At 37.4% G+C, this 22,836-nt stretch overlaps 1 protein-coding gene across 1 annotated transcript in view; it reads left to right on the top strand.

The window, feature by feature from the left end:
* The first annotated feature begins 15,986 nt into the window (after positions 1 to 15,986).
* Positions 15,987 to 22,836, top strand: part of LOC140227740 (uncharacterized) — a 14,088-nt gene continuing 7,238 nt past the window's right edge. Inside the window, exons 1-5 of the mRNA XM_072308143.1 lie at positions 15,987 to 16,008; positions 17,123 to 17,341; positions 18,218 to 18,298; positions 21,183 to 21,458; positions 22,820 to 22,836. The exon at positions 22,820 to 22,836 is cut by the window's right edge and continues 205 nt beyond it. Coding sequence (XP_072164244.1) covers positions 15,987 to 16,008; positions 17,123 to 17,341; positions 18,218 to 18,298; positions 21,183 to 21,458; positions 22,820 to 22,836 — 615 coding nt within the window. The remainder of the gene's footprint in view (positions 16,009 to 17,122; positions 17,342 to 18,217; positions 18,299 to 21,182; positions 21,459 to 22,819) is intronic.

Below are 22,836 nucleotides of genomic sequence, written 5' to 3'. Positions count from 1 at the left end.
TAAAGTTTTAAAGTTTCTTCCTGTTCCGCCTGCCATTGAGGATGAGTCAGAGCACTGCTACAGATCTCACCTTTAACCTCATTTCCTCTAAAAAAGGAGTTCCTGAATCCATAAATCTAGCTGTTATAACTCACAAGAATAATCTATTATCATGTAATATAAAAGAAAGAAAAATATATTTGTGTTTTCTTTGAAGATCACCTCATGAAACAATTCCATTTTCCCCTGTACTTCAGTTTCGACAGGTCCGAGGACAAAGTTTATCACGTACACATCTGGAGCTCTGTCTGTCATTCTTGCGCTGCTTTTCATACTTTCATTGATCTGGTGTAAGAATCTACAGAAAAGGTAATTCTTTGCAGTTTCTTATAATCGAATAATATGGAACATTGATTGAATGTTGATACAGCTATTATAAACGTGTGTGCACCCTTTAACTTTAATACGTTTCTGTACAACATCACGGCCACAAAGACGCTAATGACATCCTCAAGGTCGTAATGTAGCACACACACACACACACACACACACCCACACACACACAGGAGAGGATAAATACAGTACTGTATCTTCTCATTATTAAGCACGACAATCAAGCCATTTTACCTGCTATTCAGGTTCTTATTTTTTTTGTTGTTGATTAAGCTACTGGTATTTTTTTTTTACTTTGTCCTACACTTCACAGGAGTAAAATTAACAATGCTAATGTAATACAGAAAAAGAAATGGTTATGAATATAAAAGCACCTTTTTTAGAACTTGTGTTTCATTTTTGCTCCAAAACATGAACGTTATCTTGAAAAAAAAAACAACAAACAGAAAGAAAGATCAGTCCAACCTAATTCGACCATCATGTCTGCAAGAAACACCAGCCCTGTATTAATGACATCAATACCATCAGGTAAACAGATCTACGTTCAAAGAATCTTTATCACCGCCAATGTCATCGTGTTTATTTTTTAAGCAGTTGAATAAATTAAAATAATGGAAACGGAGAGACTTGAAACGTTTGATTTTCATGAAAAACCTGTGTTATATTTATACCTGTTTTTATATATTATACTTATGTCCATTATATTAAAACATGTTCTAAATATTGTGTCCTATCATTTCATTCTTTAAAAAAAAATAGGCGTAGACATCCCAAAGATTCAAAACAGTCGAACGCCAACTCAAGGGAAGAACCGCTGCTGACACGTCATGCTAACTCGTCAAACATTCATACGGGCACACTGGATCATGTTGTCTCCTCGCGCAGAACCGAAACTGGCACTTGCGCTGTAGGTCGATCTTTTCCTGAAAATGCTAAGAACATAAATGAAGTCTCAGTTCATCATGGGGATGCGTGTCACGTCTACCGGAACTTTGCAAAGGTAATCAACACAAATTGTTATCTTCAAGATTACAGGTTTTGACTTTAGATCTGATATTGTTACTGTTCCCACTTGCTTGCGTTGTGCATTATAATTGCGTTTTGGACTTTAAGAAAGACTTTCAATCATTTTTTTTTTTCATGATCACGTAGATTTTATATATACATTTATATGTATATATCAAATCTACGCGATCATGAAAAACAAACAAACAAACAAACGCCAAAGTGTAATATACATATATACAGTGTATAATATATATATATATATATATATATATATATATATATATATATATATACATGTATATATATCCCTAGTTGGCACCTTAGGGAGACATATTGGGGGGAAGTGTCTTCATTAGGGAGACAACTGGTCATTAAGGAGACAATTTTCGTGTCTCCATTGCGTAAATTGCCATTGAACATGTATTTTAAAATTCGCATATAAAACAAATGGAAATGTCTTCCAAATGACCCATCTAGGAGTATATATATACATGTACATATATATATATATATATATATATATATATATATATATATATATATATATAAAATATAATATATATATATATATATATATATATATATATATATATATAACATTCTGGCGTTATTAGAAAATTCCTTCCTATCCTATGGCTGTATATGGAGTGCGGGGAGACAAAGAATTGGAAAAGTTATGTTATCACATCGTCATTGCTAGACTGGTTAAGCAAATTCGGCAAGAGTCAACTGGTGTTACGTCATGACTAGTCTCTAATCATTCTGGCGAGTAAGCATTTGTGAATTGGCACAGGAACGGATGTTAACGACTTCTGAGATTAACGCCGGATTCAGTGAAGTGTTCTATATGATCAGTCAGAAATGGATAGGTATAGCTGCTGATTACGTTGACATATGAAAATATGAATCATCATGCAGTTGGTCTATTAAACGCGACACTCCAACCATTGCCAACGGATTTGCGCATACGTACAAGACGTATTATGTTGAATATTAGGGGTGAAAAGGTAATAGCTTTTGACATGAAAAAAGAAATCGAACCCACTGGAAATGCATTTGTTTAGACTGGTATAATAGTATACACCGTCTTTTCACATAAATGGAATAATTGATAATTTTGATATCAGCACACATAAAAGAAATACTTGTAGTCATTGGTTTGAACGCAAGTGCGTACCTGCAACCGTGTATGCAGAGATACCAAAATTGTATGTTGTCAAACAGCTTCAATCAGTTTCTTTTCAGCCTGTATTCGTCATCTTATCTTTAAAGGACCACACTCCTCCATTGGAACGGGGCAGCGAACATAATATTCTATTTTCAGGGGACACTGCTGCACGCCGTCTACATGTTATCAACCAAGGTGACGAGGAAGTTGCCAAGTACGAAAACACTATAGCAGCTGACGACAAAGAGCTCTACATGGACATGTCAGGTGCTGTTCTATCCAAGAAAGAGAACACCATCCTTATTCAGTCGAGTTATATCGGAGCAAATGAAGACACTGATGTAAATGGATACCTTGTATCCAATATAAATTTTTCCAATGCGCGAAAATTCGCCAAGTACAAACCATATGCAGTGTTTTATGATACAGGGGCCTATGATTATGGCGGTGCTCCACCCTATGCTGACGAAAGGAGCATAAGTGTTTCTTGTCATTCCGGAGCTGCAGATCACAGTGACTTAACTCGACAGCGTGACTTTGAATGTGCAATTTACAACGAAATTCCCTCACCTGATGATGATCTGAAGTGCATCCCGGAGCACCAGTACTGGGATGTCGGTAGACATGATAAAAACGACCGCGTTGAGATGAATCTGAGCGATTCCTTTTATTCCGCATCCATCTACTCAAGCAAGTCAAGGCAGCATCGTGGGGTGGATCGGTCTTTCGAGGTACACACAGGTCAAATCGTCTATAATCAATTTGTGCAGGCAGATGAATTAAATTCCACCACGGCCCACATGTATGAAAACGAGATTTAGATGGGGTTACCAAAATAGGTAAAGGTTAGGGACACTTCAATTCAGTTCAACAATGAACGACAAGCCCAGTAACCAGAAGTCTATATTAACCTTTATGCGGGATCACGTAGCGTATTGTTTCTATCCCTATGATGAACCTATTTCCCTAGAAAACTGCAGTCGCTATTAGTGGTTGAATTGCAGTCGCACATGATTTAATGAGGTTCATCCCTTTCAAGTCATGTTTATGATATTAGGTCTAGGTGTCGGCATCTTTTATTGTGGCAATGCTACAAGTACCATTTACGAAAGTACTGTAGGCCAGCTTGAAATCGGTGAAAAGAGAAACCAAGAAGAACATTTTCTAGCATAGCAGTAACTTCCTAGGATATCCCTAGGTTATTGGTGCAAATCAATTGCATCTTACGTGGGATTGACACTTTTCTTTCGTGAGTGGCTCTGGTTTGTAAAACCTGCTGACAACCATGACTCTGATGGGATAGTGTGCTTTATCATTAACATTGCCATGGATGGTAAAGCTTAGGACGTGGTTTTGGGAGAGTAAACGAATTGTGGAGACTGATGCAATGATTTCTGTGACTCTGGCTGTGAAGAGTGATGAACTTATGGATGTGTATGTGTGTGTCTGTGTGTGTGTGTGTGTGTGTGTGTGTGTGTTTTTGAATACAATGTCTGCATTGAATAAAGTCTTGTAACAATAGTGAAATGCGGAAACGCTATGAGGAGTTGCAAACCACATTTCTATTACATTAAATCATAAGATATTGTCATGATTTCTTGAAGATTATTGCAGAAGGAATCTACTAAAAAAGAATTTGCTATTTTCTTCTATAAAAAAAGAAAAGTATGAATGATCAAACCTGGTAACCAAGAGAAAAAAAAGATGAAATAAAAACTGCAACAACAGCTCCTGCAAAAACTACAACAATAACTAACAGCGTGAGATCATCAATAAACCAAACAACAACAACAACAACAACAACAACAACAACAACAACAACAACAACAACATGCAGATGACACAATAGAAAAGCATTCAGCTTATCGTTTTGAAAAGTTTCGTTGATTTTTCAGCACTAATCACTGTGTTTATTCATTGTAGTGAATTATTCACTATTAAGTCCTAGGACCTGATTGTTAGGTCAATGTCCTATAATGTTCTTTATGCAATCTATTTGCTAATTTAGTGTAACTAACCGAGAGCTCGACGCTCCGCACGGTGAAATTTGACGACACGCCAAATGCTTTTATTGTCGAGCTTGAGCTGTCTGCTTATGGGCAAAACAACCGACACAAAGTCACTGCAGCCCAATTGATGTTGCCTCTAAAATACAAATGAAATTTTGGGTGAGGAAGAATCCACCCAGCGTGAAATTGCATACCCTATCGCATATGCACGTATGTTTGTTTGTTTTTTAATATCGTTTCATGTGTTTCTTTTCATTATGTGTGTGTGTTTGTGTAAGTGTCTGTGCGTGTGTACAGTATGTTTTGGGACCACGAAAGTGGCCTCGTCAAGTCAATGATGCCGGTCAGTTCTGTGGCCAAAGGGATTTTAAAATAAGCAATAATATTTTGAATACGATTTCATCTTCTACTATTTGGAAAAGGGCCATTTAGAAACGACTGTGAGTTCGCCTATGGGGTGTGAGTGCCCTATAACATGAAAAAAAAAATACTCCTCTAAAAACATTGTCAGATATATATTTATGGATGGATGTGGTTGTTCACAGACACTGGATAACTTCATGTCATATTAGGAGAATTATCAAATATAACGCTCCCATTCTTAACCCCCACCATCGATCCCACCATTGGTGCACGGTAAAGGACAACTGTACCACGTTTGATGAAAAAGAGCAAAATGACAAATCATTCATTCAAAAGACATTTACATTTTCCAGACCAAATTATTTCACCATACAATCCTTGGGTCTAATAAAGGGAGAAAGCACCAATACCACTCTTGAGTTGCATTTTGTTTGTTTGAAATGGTAAACATATCTATTTTTTCTAATAAATGTGTAACCTCGTGTTGCTCCTTTAAATCCTGCAAAGGCAGGCTGTAGAATAGCCATAGTTGCCATCTACACTTTCTGTTTCATTCTCACTGTGCTATCAAATTTGTGGTTCCTTGTAAAAGAAAAAAAAAACATAAAGCAATATTTCACCAGCCTCCCTCAGAAAATAAAAATGAATTGAAAACGAAAAAAAAATAAAAAAGAAAACCAATGTATGTAAAATTTTACCATGGTAACATAAAGGAGCACCAATGTCATAACTGTTTGAAAACATTGTAAAATGTCCGAGAGTTTAAGGACCCTCCCAGTGTAAAGGGAAATGTCATACAGTATTGGATATCCAAAGCTGTAAGAAAATGCATTTTGCTATAGCAATTTAAAGAATAATCTTTTGTTTACTGCAAAATAGAATATCAAATTATGACAGGGCTCGATACTAACTTTGGATTTTTTTTGTGGCCCGTTCAAACTATTGAAATGATCAAATGTGACCCTCCATCACAAAACAAATAAAAAGTCACCAGACATGAAATTAGTTGAGAGCATATTCTAAAAGAGCAGACTTTAAGTTTTAAAATGATGTATAACTCAAATCAAATGGACTCTCATAACCTATCTAAAATATGGAAAGAAAGCACACACTCAGGAAAAGTGTGAACTGAGAAGAGGCTCTGAAGTACTCTGAAGCACTTAATTTTTACTAAGCCATGCTGGTTGTGTGATGAATGGGACAAAAAACAAAACAAAAACAAAAACAAACCAGGATGTAAACCACCAGAGTAACAACAATGAAGGAATTACCAGATTAAACTGAAATTGAGCATGCCTTATCAACACATTCTGTCCATAATTAATGCCACCTTTCAAAGCAGTACCATCATCCTTTCAAAAGTTATTAGAGTTGAAAGTGAAGAGTGTGTACAAGGTTTTTAAGAAATGAAAAGGAGACTCTAAAGACACACTTAATCACACTATTCTACCAAAAAAATGTTCGAGATGAACTGCTAAAAAAACACACTTTCCTGCCCGTCCTATGATCCCAAATTATAGCATAATGTAGAAGAAGACTTGCTCTTTCAGAAATTCTGAAAAAGTCAAGATCGGCTCGGTTGACCCATTTCACCTATTTTCAGTCCTCGCACAAAATCAGTGTGTGCAACTTTATGTTCGTTTTGTGATGCACGGTCACAAATTTGAAATTTTGATGCCCCCCCCCCCCCAAAAAAAAAATAAATAAAAGGGGCCAAACACTCAAATTTGAAAGCCTTATTGGACAATTAAAAGATAACCTTTGAGGAAATCTATAGTGCCTCACAAACTTTTTTTAAGTGGCCCTGGGACATCGCTAATGTCGAATTCATCGTAAAACCTGGTTAAAGAAAGTTTTATTGTTTGTCATTTTGTTTGACTGTGTATCTTGTCTTTTGTCTGGACAAAAGCCAAGCTGAAATTGAATGAAATAGATGAGAAAGAGAGAAAGAGCAACGTTCTCGTAGCATCCATTTATTGTGTCCGTGTATGGGATATATATATATATATATATATATATATATATATATATATATCTTCCCTGAGGAAGATCCGTGCAAGGGTCGAAAATTTGGTTTACAAATAAATGAAGTTGGATTCTAATGCATTATGTCAACTTGTTTGTCTTCATCGTCTTCATGCTCTTATTCCAACACGCGGATAATAATACCATTATATATATGATATATATATATATATATATATATATATATATATATATATATACATATATATATATATATATATATATATATATATATATATATATATACATATTATGTGTTACAAAAAAAAAAAGTTTCCCCACGTTCGATCCTTAGGCCTAATAGTTCGAAAACTACATGTATACATCACATAACACTGTCATTGATATGAGTAATAGCTGAAGAGAGTACAATTTAGTTGAAGGTGACTTGAATGTGAGAGCATGAATCAGTTTCATTAAATTCATGATTACAAATGTGATTCTAGTTCTAGATTTTGGTCAATTTTTAACCCCCTGTACAAAATTTAACTTTACACAGGAATCAATGATGTATATGTGAGTATGTAATTACAATGACCCTGTACAATAGACATGAATAACACGAACACCACCTTTTCAGAGCTCTGCTGACTAGGCTTCTGGTCTCTTGCTCCAAGGCGCAATAATTCTTTATTAACAATTACCATGATTGATTGCCCTGGACACTGCTAGTTTGAATTCATGGTAAAGGGTAAAATGCATGCAAGTGAAAAAAAATAAAGACTAGCTGTGATAGCGGAATTTCCCATGAATGTGTAATAAAGCGTTCAAACCCTAGCCATTGTTCAGAACCATTGTCTGGGTGTTAACCACTCACTCCCATACGCACCAATTGACCCCTGTGCAAAATGAAAGTTTTGTACAAAGGGTTGAAAATAGAACAAAATCTGAACAGTCCATTTTAGAATTACGGCCACCAAAATTGTACACTATTCAGCTATTGCTCATACCAATGTCAGTGTTATCTGATACAATAAATAACTTGTTATTTGTTAAAGATCAAAAGTGGGAAATGGTTTTTTTTTTTTTTTTTTGTAACACCTAGTATATTGTATGTGTGTGTGTGTGTATTTGCATGTATCAAACTAGTAGTATACGTCTTCAATAACGATTTAACCAGAGAGTGGAGGACTCCCGAGGCTCAACCAGGAAAAAAGCGCATAAGGTGTCCCAGCAATATAATATAATATAATATTATATATATATATATATATATATATATATATATATATATAGCCTTTTTCAAGGGCTTGATGAGACATAACATAAAAGCAAAATAGCAACCAATTTGCATGCATTTGAACAGAAATAGAAATAGAAATAGTAATAACAAGAAGCCAATCAAACGGAATATAGGCAGTGACACCAATTCGCATACATTTCAACAGAATAAGGCAGACAACAGAACAAAAACAAAAACAAAAAATAGAAAACAAAGCAAAAGAAACATGGGCAGCAATATTACATTCGCTCCAACGGAAAGGTAGTATTATCACATACACTTGCGGTGAAAAAATAGTTGTAGTAGTAGTTTAGTATAGGTAATACCAACGGTAATACATAAACCAACATAAATTAAAGCACAATAGTTACCTTTGGGGCGTGGGGATTTGCTTGTGTGTGGTGTGCGTGGTGTCCGGAGGGTGAGTGTGAGGGGTTCGTACATGTAATGCGGGGGCAGTGAAGTGTGGCGTGGGGGTATTTGGGACGGTGACACAGTAATAATTACATGCCTTTGAAGGTCATTCGCGCCGTGAAACTCTTTTATAAGATATAGGTACAAGGTCTTTATAGTAAATAAGGTGCACCTACATTCTTGACACTGTGAGTAGGTGCTCAATAAACTTCAAAACTTCTCGTACGTTCTGGATAGAGATTAAAACAGAACCTATGAAAAATTAAGGATCGGCATTAATTCCATGTGGACGTAAAGTTCGAAGTTTAGATATCCAGTACGATTCTCGTTTGAGTATGATATGGCTTTCCTTCTTTTTGATGAGTTCAATACCTGTGATTTGTACATCCCGAACTGAGTGATTTGGTAGGTTAAAATGTAAGGTGTAGAGAAGGATTTTGCGGCTGGAGGTGTTGTGGTTGATAATCTCAGAACGTGTGTTGTTCAGCAGGCGGGTGTGCAGAGACGTTTGAGTTTTACCGACATACTGTAGGCCACATTGACAGCATGTGATGAGGTATATTACCCAAGATGATTTGCAGTATAGTCTGTGATGAAGTAGGTTTTCTTTGTTGATGAGCTTGTGAATGTGTGTGTGTCTTGGATGTGCTGGTGCAGGATGCATTTTTTGACTTAGATTGGTAGAAACCAGGCGTTGAAGAGCTGATGTCTGTAGGTGTGCTGTGGAACTGTGGTGGGGTTGGGTGGGGTGGGCTTGGGGAATTGTGTGAGTTAGTGTTTGTTGTTGATTCAGAGCTTTGTAGGGCGTCTTCCTGAATTGCATCTACAAGCATGGATATTGTTTGTGTTTGTGTATGTTCTTCATGATCTGTGGCTGGAGTGTGTTGTTTGGGTGATTTGGCATTCACTAGCATGTCCCGTAGCGTTCTACTACGTCGGAAGGATGTGATGGGTGGCCTTGGGAAGATATTTCGTAGGGTATCGCATTCGCTAATACCCTGAAACATGAAACATTCGCTGAAACATTCGCTGATACCCGAAAAGATGAATCACGTAGAAATCTTAGACTCCGCCCGAAAACATGAATCACGTAGAAATCTTAGACTCCGCCCGAAAACATGAATCACGTAGAAATCTTAGACTCCGCCCGAAAACATGAATCACGTAGAAATCTTAGACTCCGCCCGAAAACATGAATCACGTAGAAATCTTAGACTCCGCCCGAAAACATGAATCACGTAGAAATCTTAGACTCCACCCGAAAACATGAATCACGTAGAAATCTTAGACTCCGCCCGAAAACATGAATCACGTAGGTGTTCGGACAATCTGACCAAAGGTGAACGGAAGGCTTTAAGAGCTCTGAGAGACAATGATCAAATTGTCATCAAGCCAGCCGACAAAGGCTCGGCAGTAGTTGTTATGTCATCCCAAAACTATGTCTATAATCTCAGAACGTCTCAGGCGGGTGTACAGAGACGTTTGAGTTTTACCGACATACTGTAGGCCACATTGACAGCATGTGATGAGGTATATTACCCAAGATGATTTGCAGTTAATATAGTCGGTGATGAAGTAGGTTTTCTTTGTTGATGAGCTTGTGAATGTGTGTGTGTGTCTTGGATGTGCTGGTGCAGGATGCATTTTTTTGACTTACCTTGGTAGAAACCAGGCGTTGAAGAGCTGATGTCTGTAGGTGTGCTGTGGAACTGTGGTGGGGTTGGGTGGGGTGGGCTTGGAGAATTGTGTGAGTTAGTGTTTGTTGTTGATTCAGAGCTTTGTAGGGCGTCTTCCTGAATTACATCAACAAGCATGGATATTGTTTGTGTTTGTGTATGTTTTTCATGATCTGTGGCTGGAGTGTGTTGTTTGGGTGATTTGGCATTCACTAGCATGTCCCGTAGCGTTCTACTACGTCGGAAGGATGTGATGGGTGGCCTTGGGAAGATATTTCGTAGGGTATCGCATTCGCTGATGATGGAGAAATGTTTGTGGATGATGCGCGAGACGTTGGCTGTGGCGGGTGTGTATGTGATAGGGAAGTGTATGTTGTTTGTTGTGGTTTGTGTCGGATGAATCAAACGTATATTTGATGGTTGCATGTTTTTGATTCATGTCATTTTGAATTTTTGACAGGCTGCGTGGGGAACCAATTTAGATGAATTGAATATCGTCTATATAACGCCGCCATGATTTTTTCAGCATTTATAGGCATGTGCATCGATTTGAGGATTGCCTCTTCTTTTTCTGCCATGAAGAGATTAGCGTAAGAGGGGGCTACAGGAGTGCCCATAGCTGTGCCCTGGATTTGAAGGTAGTTGGTGCCCTGGAACTGAAAATTGTTGAGGGTCAGGACCAGCTCCAGTAGGCGCATCAGTTGTGGTGTGGGCGGTTGGGGTGCTCTCGCCGCGAGAGGGCGTTTTGTATTGATTTTAGTCCTTCAGCATGGGGTATGTTAGTATAGAGTGATGACACATCGGCTGTAACTAAAATAGTGCGTGATGAAAATGGGGCAGACTCAGCATTGAGCTTTTCAATATGTTGTAGAAAATGAGTGGTGTCTCTAAGATATTTCAACCAGGGGTCGCAAGTGGAAGTCTAGGTATTTGGAGATCTGTACTGTGGGACAAGCACAACCGGAGACAATCGGTCTTCCCGGGTTGTTTTCTTTGTGTAGTTTAGGCAGAAGATACAGATTGGGACTAGAGCAGTTTTGGGGTATCAGAGCTTTTTTTATGCTCTTTTCTTCGTCGAAACATTGCACTGCATCTTTTACTTTGAGGAGATTGTTTTGTGCTGGATCGTGGTCGAGCTTTTTGTAGTTCCCCGTGTCCGACAGCTGTCGGAGACCTTCGTCGACATAGTTTTGGGATGACATAACTACTACTGCCGAGCCTTTGTCGGCTGGCTTGATGACAATTTGATCATTGTTTCTCAGAGCTCTTAAAGCCTTTCGTTCACCTTTGGTCAGATTGTCCGAACACCTACGTGATTCATGTTTTCGGGCGGAGTCTAAGATTTATACGTGATTCATGTTTTCGGGCGGAGTCTAAGATTTCTACGTGATTCATGTTTTCGGGCGGAGTCTAAGATTTCTACGTGATTCATGTTTTCGGGCGGAGTCTAAGATTTATACGTGATTCATGTTTTCGGGCGGAGTCTAAGATTTCTACGTGATTCATGTTTTCGGGCGGAGTCTAAGATTTCTACGTGATTCATGTTTTCGGGCGGAGTCTAAGATTTCTACGTGATTCATGTTTTCGGGCGGAGTCTAAGATTTCTACGTGATTCATGTTTTCGGGCGGAGTCTAAGATTTCTACGTGATTCATGTTTTCGGGTATCAGCGAATGTTTCAGCGAATGTTTTATGTTTCAGGGTATTAGCGAATGCGATACCCTACGAAATATCTTCCCAAGGCCACCCATCACATCCTTCCGACGTAGTAGAACGCTACGGGACATGCTAGTGAATGCCAAATCACCCAAACAACACACTCCAGCCACAGATCATGAAGAACATACACAAACACAAACAATATCCATGCTTGTAGATGCAATTCAGGAAGACGCCCTACAAAGCTCTGAATCAACAACAAACACTAACTCACACAATTCTCCAAGCCCACCCTACCCAACCCCACCACAGTTCCACAGCACACCTACAGACATCAGCTCTTCAACGCCTGGTTTCTACCAATGTAAGTCAAAAAAAAAAAATGCATCCTGCACCAGCACATCCAAGACACACACACATTCACAAGCTCATCAACAAAGAAAACCTACTTCATCACAGACTATATTAACTGCAAATCATCTTGGGTAATATACCTCATCACATGCTGTCAATGTGGCCTACAGTATGTCGGTAAAACTCAAACGTCTCTGTACACCCGCCTTAACAACACACGTTCTGAGATTATCAACCACAACACCTCCAGCCGCAAAATCCTTCCCTACACCTTACATTTTAACCTACCAAATCACTCAGTTCGGGATGTACAAATCACAGGTATTGAACTCAGCAAAAAGAAGGAAAGCCATATCATACTCAAACGAGAATCGTACTGGATATCTAAACTTCGAACTTTACGTCCACATGGAATTAATGCCGATCCTTAATTTTTCATAGGTTCTGTTTTAATCTCTATCCAGAACGTACGAGAAGTTTTGAAGTTTATTGAGCACCTACTCACAGTGTCAAGAATGTATGCGCACCTTATTTACTATAAAGACCTTGTACCTATATCTTATAAAAGAGTTTCACGGCGCGAATGACCTTCAAAGGCATGTAATTATTACTGTGTCACCGTCCCAAATACCCCCACGCCACACTTCACTGCCCCCGCATTACATGTACGAACTCCTCACACTCACCCTCCGGACACCACACACACCACACACAAGCAAATCCCCACGCCCTAAAGGTAACTATTGTGCTTTAATTTATGTTGGTTTATGTGTTACCGTTGGTATTACCTATACTAAACTACTACTACAACTGTATTTTTTCACCGCAAGTGTATGTGATAATACTACCTTTCCGTTGGAGCGAATGTAATATTGCTGCCCATGTTTCTTTTGCTTTGTTTTCTATTTTTTGTTTTTGTTTTTGTTCTGTTGTCTGCCTTATTCTGTTGAAATGTATGCGAATTGGTGTCACTGCCTATATTCCGTTTGATTGGCTTCTTGTTATTACTATTTTTATTTCTATTTCTGTTCAAATGCATGCAAATTGGTTGCTATTTTGCTTTTATGTTATGTCTCATCAAGCCCTTGAAAAAGGCTAGTGAAATAGCCGAAAGCTCGGGGAATAAAGGCAAGACTGAACACCACTGCAACGTCTATACTGCAAGTTTTCCTTCCGTCTCACATATACCAATGATGCAGTACCCACCACGTACGAGGCCAAGCCCGCTTCACATTATATATATATATATATATATATATATATATATATATATATATATAATGAAAGAGAGAGGAGAAGGAGGTGTGTGTGTATGTGTGTGTGTCTGTTTGACAGGCAATCATAGTTAAATGTTGTGATATCAACTTCACTAAATAATCAGTAAGGCATGTGATACACAATGCCAACATTATCAAACACAAAATTTATGCATATGACCCCGCCAGGACCTAATTTGAATAGCCGTTAATCATCAATCAAAACCAGACGTCTGCTGTTTTCGTGTCACGACAATGAAGTGCATGGTTCTCATCCAGCTAGCGTTGGAAATCGAAAGCGATATCAGTTTGCTACAATGATTATAAGGAAGATAAGTGGCTATTCTTACACGCATAAAGAAAAAATCAGACCATTGTTCTAAGCCACTTCGACACGGATATGAGACTTAATTTTGAAATACTTAAACATTTTCGAGAAATTGCGTTGAGTTTCACACGCATTGAAGAAATGACTGACAGTCCTGAGTGGGCTGAGGAAACTAGTAAACTGGCTTCATGCAAATCTACATGCAGGAACTCTTAGTTTGTTATTTATAAACGGGAGCGCACGCCCTCAATGAGCCCCCACCCCCCCCCCCCCACAGGTGATTCAGTACTGTTATACAGCCTTTATCAATCCGAGTCGACTCGACTCGGCGTATACTTTTCACTGCTTTTGTTGAAGGTACTTTTGTCTGGCCTATAACCATTTCCTACAGAGATATCTTGCATGTAGCTGGGACTCGGATTCTAAACAGTTGATTGATAATTGGTACAGTTTCGAAACTCAAAAGAAAGAATGGCGGCCATGGCATTGCTTTTTGCTGGTTTCATCTGTTGCTATCCGTCCCTCGCTTTCTCAACTGATCCGTGTACGTATTGTTGTTGCTGTTATTATTATCTACTCAGTATGATTTTATTATTGACAGCATGATATTAACATTGTAATGAGTACTATCACCTTTATGTTTCGATCTTTTATTATTATTATACTAATTATATTTATTCGTCTTTCAATAACAAATATCGGTATTACAATTTTCAAAATCAGAACATACACTGGAGAGGTTGCACAAAGGGCAATAGACATTCTTTGTATATTGATGTTCATGCATGTTGTCAATTCTTGTTACAAGTAGGTGATGGATTGCTTATTACAAAATGTTTATGATAATCACCATTACTTCAGTGTCATCAAACCTGCAAACACACATGTTTCTCACATAACCTCTTTCTATTTCCGTTAACTACTTGGTTTTCTTATATTTTCATTCTTGGGTTGTTTAATGTAGCTTACTGAGCACAATACGCATCATAATCGAATGACCCTATCACCACAACATTCACAAAATTTCAACATGCATGATCACTTGATTAATGAAGCATTCTTTAAACTTGGAATGATACCTAACTCACCAACATCAGGTTTTCAAATGACAAATTTAGACATGGGAAATAAAACGTAAGCTTCTGAATAATTCCATTAAATTAGGGCCTACATTGACTCATCCTTTATTTTGTGTAAATCAAAACACAACGTCGATTTGACAGTGAATGCAAACCACTGCGGATAACCTAGATTATCAACCTAAAATCTGGTACATACACATTTAAGCGAGAGCCCAACATTGATGTTATCTCCATGAAATCCACGTACGGAATGATCCCTTCTCATGTTAGCTAAGCTTTCCCGCACTAAATAATAAATTTTCCCACGTGCAATGTTATTGCGTACACTAATGCGGTTTCGCCGTCGGGAACCATCAAAGGAGATCACTTGTTCATGTTTCCGGCCGCGCCCTTCGCCGTATACCGCCTGCCATCAGACCCGACTGGGCGGCGCCCCCAAAGGCAGAAAACAAGCCAGTGAGCGAGTGTAAACCCCTTCTTACAACTAGCGCCGTTAAAGGAATGAACTTACATCAGTATTAGTTCACTTTGGCAAACCTCTTGAGGGGAAATTGAAGGAGCAAACATAACAATAGAAAGAAAAAAGTGTACATCCAAAATTGTTTACACTTCTTTCACTATAGAATTTTACGTTCAGAAAACACCCAATTTGCTGATTGAGATTATTCCACTTTTCAGACAAAATGTAATTTAAACTAAAGAGATTTTGTAGAGTGTCAGTGTGACATAAAACTCATTTTGTCCTCTTGTTATCCCACAGTTATATCTCTGAACTGTATGGAAGGGTCTCAGGAGCGTGAACTATCGTGTAATAAAAACTGCGTATCCAACAGTGACGGTTGGGTTGTACAGGCACCTATTGGAAGGCGAATTCTTACACAAATTGAGTCTCTCAATAACAGAGTGCTGGGAGTCCAAGTATCAGATGAAATAGCTAATAAAGCGTTCAGCACTCTCATCTTAAGCGGCGTTCCGTCTTCGTCCGTGTTATCCCTCTCCCATAAGACAAAGCTGACTATACGGTATATATATATACCCTGTAAATTTCAAGATGACCGTGAAGTGTTATGATGGTAAGTATTATTGTCTTGATATGACTATGCGATAGACATAATTATGTCTCCTTTATAAATACTGCTTGTATATTTTACGAGTTGTTGTTTTTCTCTTTCTTCTTGTTATTTGCTTTTCTACTGAGGAAATCAAATCTGTATAAGATTGCGTTGGTTCTTTTTTTATTATTCTTCCATGGGCAATAAACAGCAGTTATTGAGCATAAGTAAGAGCAATTATTAAAAGTGGTAATTACAAGTCACGATCTTTATTTCCTCTATCGCCTAATACTAATTAAGACCATTGTGAAAACACGACACTCTAATCGGCAGAGGAGTGTATGTATGATACGGTGAGTTCATCTCCTTCTTGAGAATCCAAGTGTAACTGCATGTGTAACATTCACTGGATGTAGATACTTGTAAACAACATCAACAAGCTCAATACACATGTTTACATCATTCAAAGACGGGTTTTGCGACTAGATCTAGTCCGCAAATAAAGGGATGAGCGATGCGACGGATAGGCAGATTTACATTGTCTGCTCTGAGTGAGTTCAGGAGGGATGAACGTTGTTTTTAGTACTTGTGTATCTCATGACACCGCCGTGACAGTGGTGCTTTCATCTTGACCCTCAAAATGGGTATGCGACGTAATCACACTATTTTTCCTTTTCTCAACTTAACCCAGCGCAAAAAGATGCAAAACAAAACTGAACATTTGGAGTACAGTTATGATTTTTTTTTCTTAAAAAAGACGGAGAGACAAAAAGAGAAACAATGGAAAAAAAAATAATTTCCTCTCGTTGATTTTTGAAAAGATAGTAGGTCTGTTCACATTTTCAGCATTCGAGACGTGTTTACGAATTATGGCACCCTCTCCCGCTTTGAAAACCCAGGTAATAAATAACTTTTCTTTTTGCGATGCAAAACTACAGGTTAACAAAGCTGCGCGGCTTATTGCCTCTCTACATAACAATGCAAGAAACTTGTTTCCATCTTTTAGACTTGTATAAATTCCGATTCTGTGTTCAACATCGATAAGGAACAAAATGTTTGAAATCACTGCAGATCAGTTAGATTGCAATAAGTGCTCCATGATGAATTTACAATGTTAACGCGATTCACTTCCAAGACACGCCCTTTGTGCAACTGGCTCATGGGCCCTCTATCCTGGAAGGCTTAGTGGTCCTGGACTCATACAAGTACGTCTGTTATGACGGATTTACCGCTAAAGCGGCTGAATTAGTCTGTGGAGAGCTTGGTTTCCCAGCAGCGGAGGAGTATTCAGCTGAGGAATTGCCAAATACAGCGCCACGAAGTAGGGCTCAACGGCTGTCGTGTTCATCTCAAGGTAATCCACTGCAATATGTCTATCTGAATGAACAGAGACCTGTATGTTTCCTGTACTAATCATACGTAAACTGAAAACCCACTACCTTCCAAAGGGTAAGGGGAATAAGAGGCAAGTTACACTGCACAGGTAATCTCCATACCAGGCTTGGTTTGAATATTGGCAATCGCCAAATATTCAGATGCAATTCGTTTGATTTTAATTTGTTTTCCATTTCTAGTATTTTCTTTGAATATTTGCTAGAAAAATAAAAAAAATTTAACATTTTGACAGTTTTCTTCGTCCACATATTCTTGTGTCGAAGATTTTGCGTCATGATTAGCTCGACACTTTTGCTTCATGACTAGCTCGACACTGTTTCACTTTCGAAGACGCTTGGCTAATTGTCTCTGTTGGCTTTCGCCCTTGGTGTTATTATGCATCAAAATGATTTAGGTTATTCCTTCATTCTCTCTTTCTCTTTTCTCTGTTTTTTGTTCCCTTTTTTCACACTTTGCTTTCATTTTTTTTCTATTTCTGACTTTCCCAGTTTCCCGCACTCTTTGTAGCTGTAAGCTTTTCACCCCCCCCCTTACTTCCCCCTTTCCCTCGGAGGTACCCACATGATACAGGCATAGTCTTTTGAGTGGGTACCTCCACTTTTTTTTTTTTTTCACAGAGTATATAAAGAGTGTGTTTCTTTTTTGTACTGATCATGTACACAATGAACATGTTGTTAATCCTGTCCGGCTTTGTATATTCTCAATGACTCGCATGTCAACTTTATCATATTGTTTCTTGTACAATCTGTTTAAAAAAGTGAATATAAAGTTTGAATTTGAATTTGAATTTGAATATGATCATTCGAAAAGTAATTCTACGACAACACTGCAACAGACTCCTACAGGTTTCAACGTTTACGTGATTGCCCAACCACTGAGTGTTCCTCCAGCAGGGCCGTCAGAGTGAAGTGCCGAGGTGAGCCTGTAATCAACGCAGTATCAATTAAAGGGGAAGTCCAGTCCAAATATAAGTTAGTCTGATAAAAAAGGAGTAAAATATTACGAGTTCAAAGGCATGATTTTTATCAAAATCAGATGAAAAATAAAGAAGTTATGACATTTAGTTCCACTATTTTTTTTTCAGGAAACAGTGCTTGAACAGTCAATATGCATATGCAAATGCCAAAGTGAGCATGTCAACCCCTCACAACTTACCTTACAGTTTGTACATAAAATTTTGGAATTTCTAGTTTTTCATTCAAACGCAATTTATGCCCGAAGCTCAAATCCTCGTATACCTAACTTATCACTATTCTTAAGTTATTCAAACAAGTATAACATCAAGTTTTAGACCTCAATGACAGAAACATTGAATTTTTGTACATGATCCATGAAAAATTGTGAGGGTATGACATGGTAAGCTCACTTATTTGCATATTCATAGCCACTGTACAAGAACTGCTTTGCAGAAATTACCAAAACTTAAAAAATGTCATAACTTTCTTATTCTTCATCCAATTTCACTCAAATTTTCACCGTTGAACTTGTACTTTTTTTCGTGTTTTTTTTTTTTAATCAGACCAACTTATATTTGGACTGGATTTTCCCTTTAAGTACAGCAGCAACAGTGATAATGCAACTCAAAACCAGAAAGTGGAAGAATGAAAGGTTTTGCTAAACAGGACTATTCGTGATGAGGGCGACATTTATTATACAAATATAAGTGACCGCACAGCTCAAAACCCTCAAAAAGTAGGTCAAGATAATTTTTAAACTTTCCACATCGTTTACAAAAAAGAGTGCGACCTAAGCATTAAATTGATTAAGAACTTTTTTAAAATTGGATGATCCTAACCTATTCAAAAAATAATGAAATAATGGATTGATTGATTCATTGATTGATTGAAGTGGTTTGTTTGTTATAAAACACACACACACACACACACACACACAAACATATACAGTAAAAAATGGCAGCCAGCAGGCTTAGTTGCTGCTTATACTTTACAATGATTGAAAATTACAATGAATTACTCACTGAAAACTCTGAGTATAAATATAAAACAAATGACAGGGATTAACCGCTTACACAAACACATAATTGAATAGTACGTAAAAATGTCAATATATACATAAAAAGAATTTATATTCTAACCTCTATTTAATGATATTACCAGAGTTTAAAAAAAAAAATAATATGATATATAATATGGACCAAAATATAGAAAAAAAAATCGTTAACTTGATCCTGAAATTTCGTATTCTGCAGCAGTTGCGGAAAGTTCATTCTACTCAGTTAGATAAATGGACAGTTAATGGCGTAGTTTCTAGAAAATGGAAAAAAGAGGATTTAAAGATTAGGGTCACTAAGGCGTGTTATGCAGATATATTAACGAAAACATGTTATATTTTCCACTTAAATAATCCCCGTGCATATTTATATATTTTATGTTTTTATATGTTTGTATCTATGTAGACGTATATGAATAGATATATGGATATAATCTATATATATATATATATATATATGTGACCCTGCACCTCAAAACAAACAAAAAGTCGCCAGACATGAATTTTTAGTTGAGACCATATTCTGAAAGAGCAGACTTTAAGCTTTAAAATGATGTATAACTCAAATCAAATGGACTCTCCTAACCTATCTAAATATTGGAAAGAAAGCAAAAACTCGGGAAAGGTGTGAACTGAGAAAAGAGGCTCTGAAGTACAGTGTCTATTCAAGCGCTTAACCTTTACCAAACCGCGCTGGCTGTGCCATGAATGGGACAAAAAACAGGAAGTAAACCACCAGAGTAACAACAATGAAGGGATTATCATATTAAACTGATATTAAGCATGCCTCACTAACACATTCTCTCCGTAATTAATGCCAACTTTCAAAGCAGTAGCACTATCCTTCAAAAGTTATTAGAGTTGAAAATGAAGAGTGTGGACAAGGTTTTTCAGAAATGAAAAAGGGATTCTAAAGACACACCTAATCACACTATTCTACCAAAAATGTTCGAGATAAACTGCTAAAAAACCACACTTTCCTGCCCGTTTTATGATACCAAATTTTAGCATAATGTAAAAGAAGACCCGCTCTTTCAGAAAATATGAAAAAGTCAAGTTCGGCTAGGTTGACCCATTTCACTTATTTTCAGTCCTCACGCAAAATCAGTGTGTGCGACTTTATGTTCGTTTTGAGGTGCACGGTCACATATATATATATATACATGGATATATATGTACATAATATGTTGACATAAATATAAACTTACAAACTATTATTTCGTTAATTTCTAAACAAATTACAACTCTGCAAGATATAGTAGCTGTAGAGGCTGTAGATACTATAGGTTGGTCTGGATGAAGGATGATGATCGTTATTCCGAACTCAATTAATCCGAAAACTATGTAAGATTCGTCATTTCAAAACACACAAATTGCGTATACCTTCATATTCGTTAATCCGAAAATGAAAATAGGTTTCTTAGTCCGAGCATTTCCGACGTTGCGATTTTTGTTGACTGTTCTTTTTCCGAAGGTTCGCCAGCAGGAAAATGAAAATTTTTATTTCAATGGTCCCTTCCTCTGAAAATGCCCCACTCCCAAGCTTTTTTGTTCCGAAGATTCGCAACAACAACAACAACAACAAAAAAAAAATAACCGAAACAAATCCAAGGGTTTATCTATCAAATGAAAAAAAAGGAGACCGCTATAATGAAGCATCCATATTACAGCCTTTTTTTTGTGTGAGTTTATGACTAACAATCCTGTAACCAGTCTGGTATGGCTGAAAGCTTAAACAGACCAAGAAGACGTTATCCGGGTAACCGTCATGACATTTTGTTTGATTGTAGAACCTGGATTCCTGGGATGCTACCAAGGTAACCAACAAACCATTTCGTATCTACTTGACTATGGATCTGAAGTTCATTCGGATGAGGTGTGTATATCTACATGCAGAAGGAAACCCAGAAGCATTGAGATTGCTCTCATATATCGTGGGTTTTGTGTATGTGTGCAGTCGAAAACGTATGCCGATTTGATTTCTGAAGGAAGTTTTTCCGACAACAGGACATGTCCCATCAACCGCCGACTTGTATCTGAAGAACGTGTGCATTATTCATTCGACAGTGAGTATGAGTAGATACAGAAACACTTAAAGGTAGAGAATCCCATTTGCATGCCTCAAATGAAGAGTTGTATAAATACAGTGGTATGTTGAAGAGAGTATCATTTCAGAAACTCCCATAAAGTATTGAAAGTGGAAGGTAACATTTAGTACATTTTTATTGACCGTTAGATTTTGAATTGAATTTTTTTCGGGGCTCACCGTAAATTCCAGTACATTACTAGGCTACCTATGCAGACCCATGCACTGCATGTGTGTCCATCATTTATATTTTGTGAAGAAAGTTTATCAAAACTTACAAAACATTTCTATATACATTCTTGCCACACACTCTATATGTTATCACATCAGCTCTTATACTTTTAGATTTGTGTAATACAGAAGACTGCAACAAAAAGGCTTAAGTGTGGCTGACACACAGAACTACTGAGTAGTTGAGTTTTGTGCATTATTCAAATTGTAGATAACTGTTGACTTCCAAATTTCTTAGCAGTGGCCTAAACAAGTCCCCTGAGGTTCATATTTAATGTTTTGTTGTATTTTGGGAGGTCTGTAAAAGGTATCCCCTACTTTTAAAGATATTATTTTCGTGGAATAACAACAGAAAACAAAACAGAGAAAAAAATGAGCCTGCACAATCTCAGATAAATTCTTTGTATAAACGCAAGCTAAAAGAGCATATTTCAGCTTTTAGATTGAATGGACCTCAGTATGATTTGAGATTCTCGACCAACAAAATAATAAACCGTAATCACAGAGAGAAACAAGGCCAGCACATGTTGTGTCAACGAAGATGAGATTTATGAACTCTGTGGTGACTGCTGGGATTATGAGAATACGTATGGCAGGGCTCACTCATTATGGATGTTTAAAGCTACAGCTGACTGATTTGTAGATTTCTGCTGTAATTTAAACCTCACTTTAACATTCCCCGAGAGAAAAAACCAGAGTACATGAATGGAAACACACACACACACACACGCACACACGCACAAAGAAAAAAAGATATGGGAATGATATCATAAGTCTCAGAGAAAAGTGTGTACAATTTTGAGTTCTACTGCAAAACAGCCTTGTTAACATTTTGCCGTCACATAGGTTTATCATCGTGTCATTTCTTTAGTTGACCCTGGTATGAATAGTGCTTAAAAGTACAAACAAAAGATATTTTATATTCTAATATTAATGTTTATTATTGTATTATTATTCCAATTTTACAACAGCTGTGTCCAATGGCTCTATGTAACGTGAAAAGCGCATTAAAAAACAAAGAAATTAGGTCATTCACGACATGCTCATTTTTTCGTTTATGGTAAATCTATAGTTTATACACACCATACTTCCCTCTTTTACCTTTTGAAGTATCTGCCGGATTCTGT

The sequence above is a fragment of the Diadema setosum genome, chromosome 4, assembly GCF_964275005.1.
Source record: "Diadema setosum chromosome 4, eeDiaSeto1, whole genome shotgun sequence".
Taxonomy (NCBI): domain Eukaryota; kingdom Metazoa; phylum Echinodermata; class Echinoidea; order Diadematoida; family Diadematidae; genus Diadema; species Diadema setosum.
The sequence above is the reverse complement of the archived record's forward strand: the minus strand, read 5'-3'. Positions and strand labels throughout refer to the sequence as shown.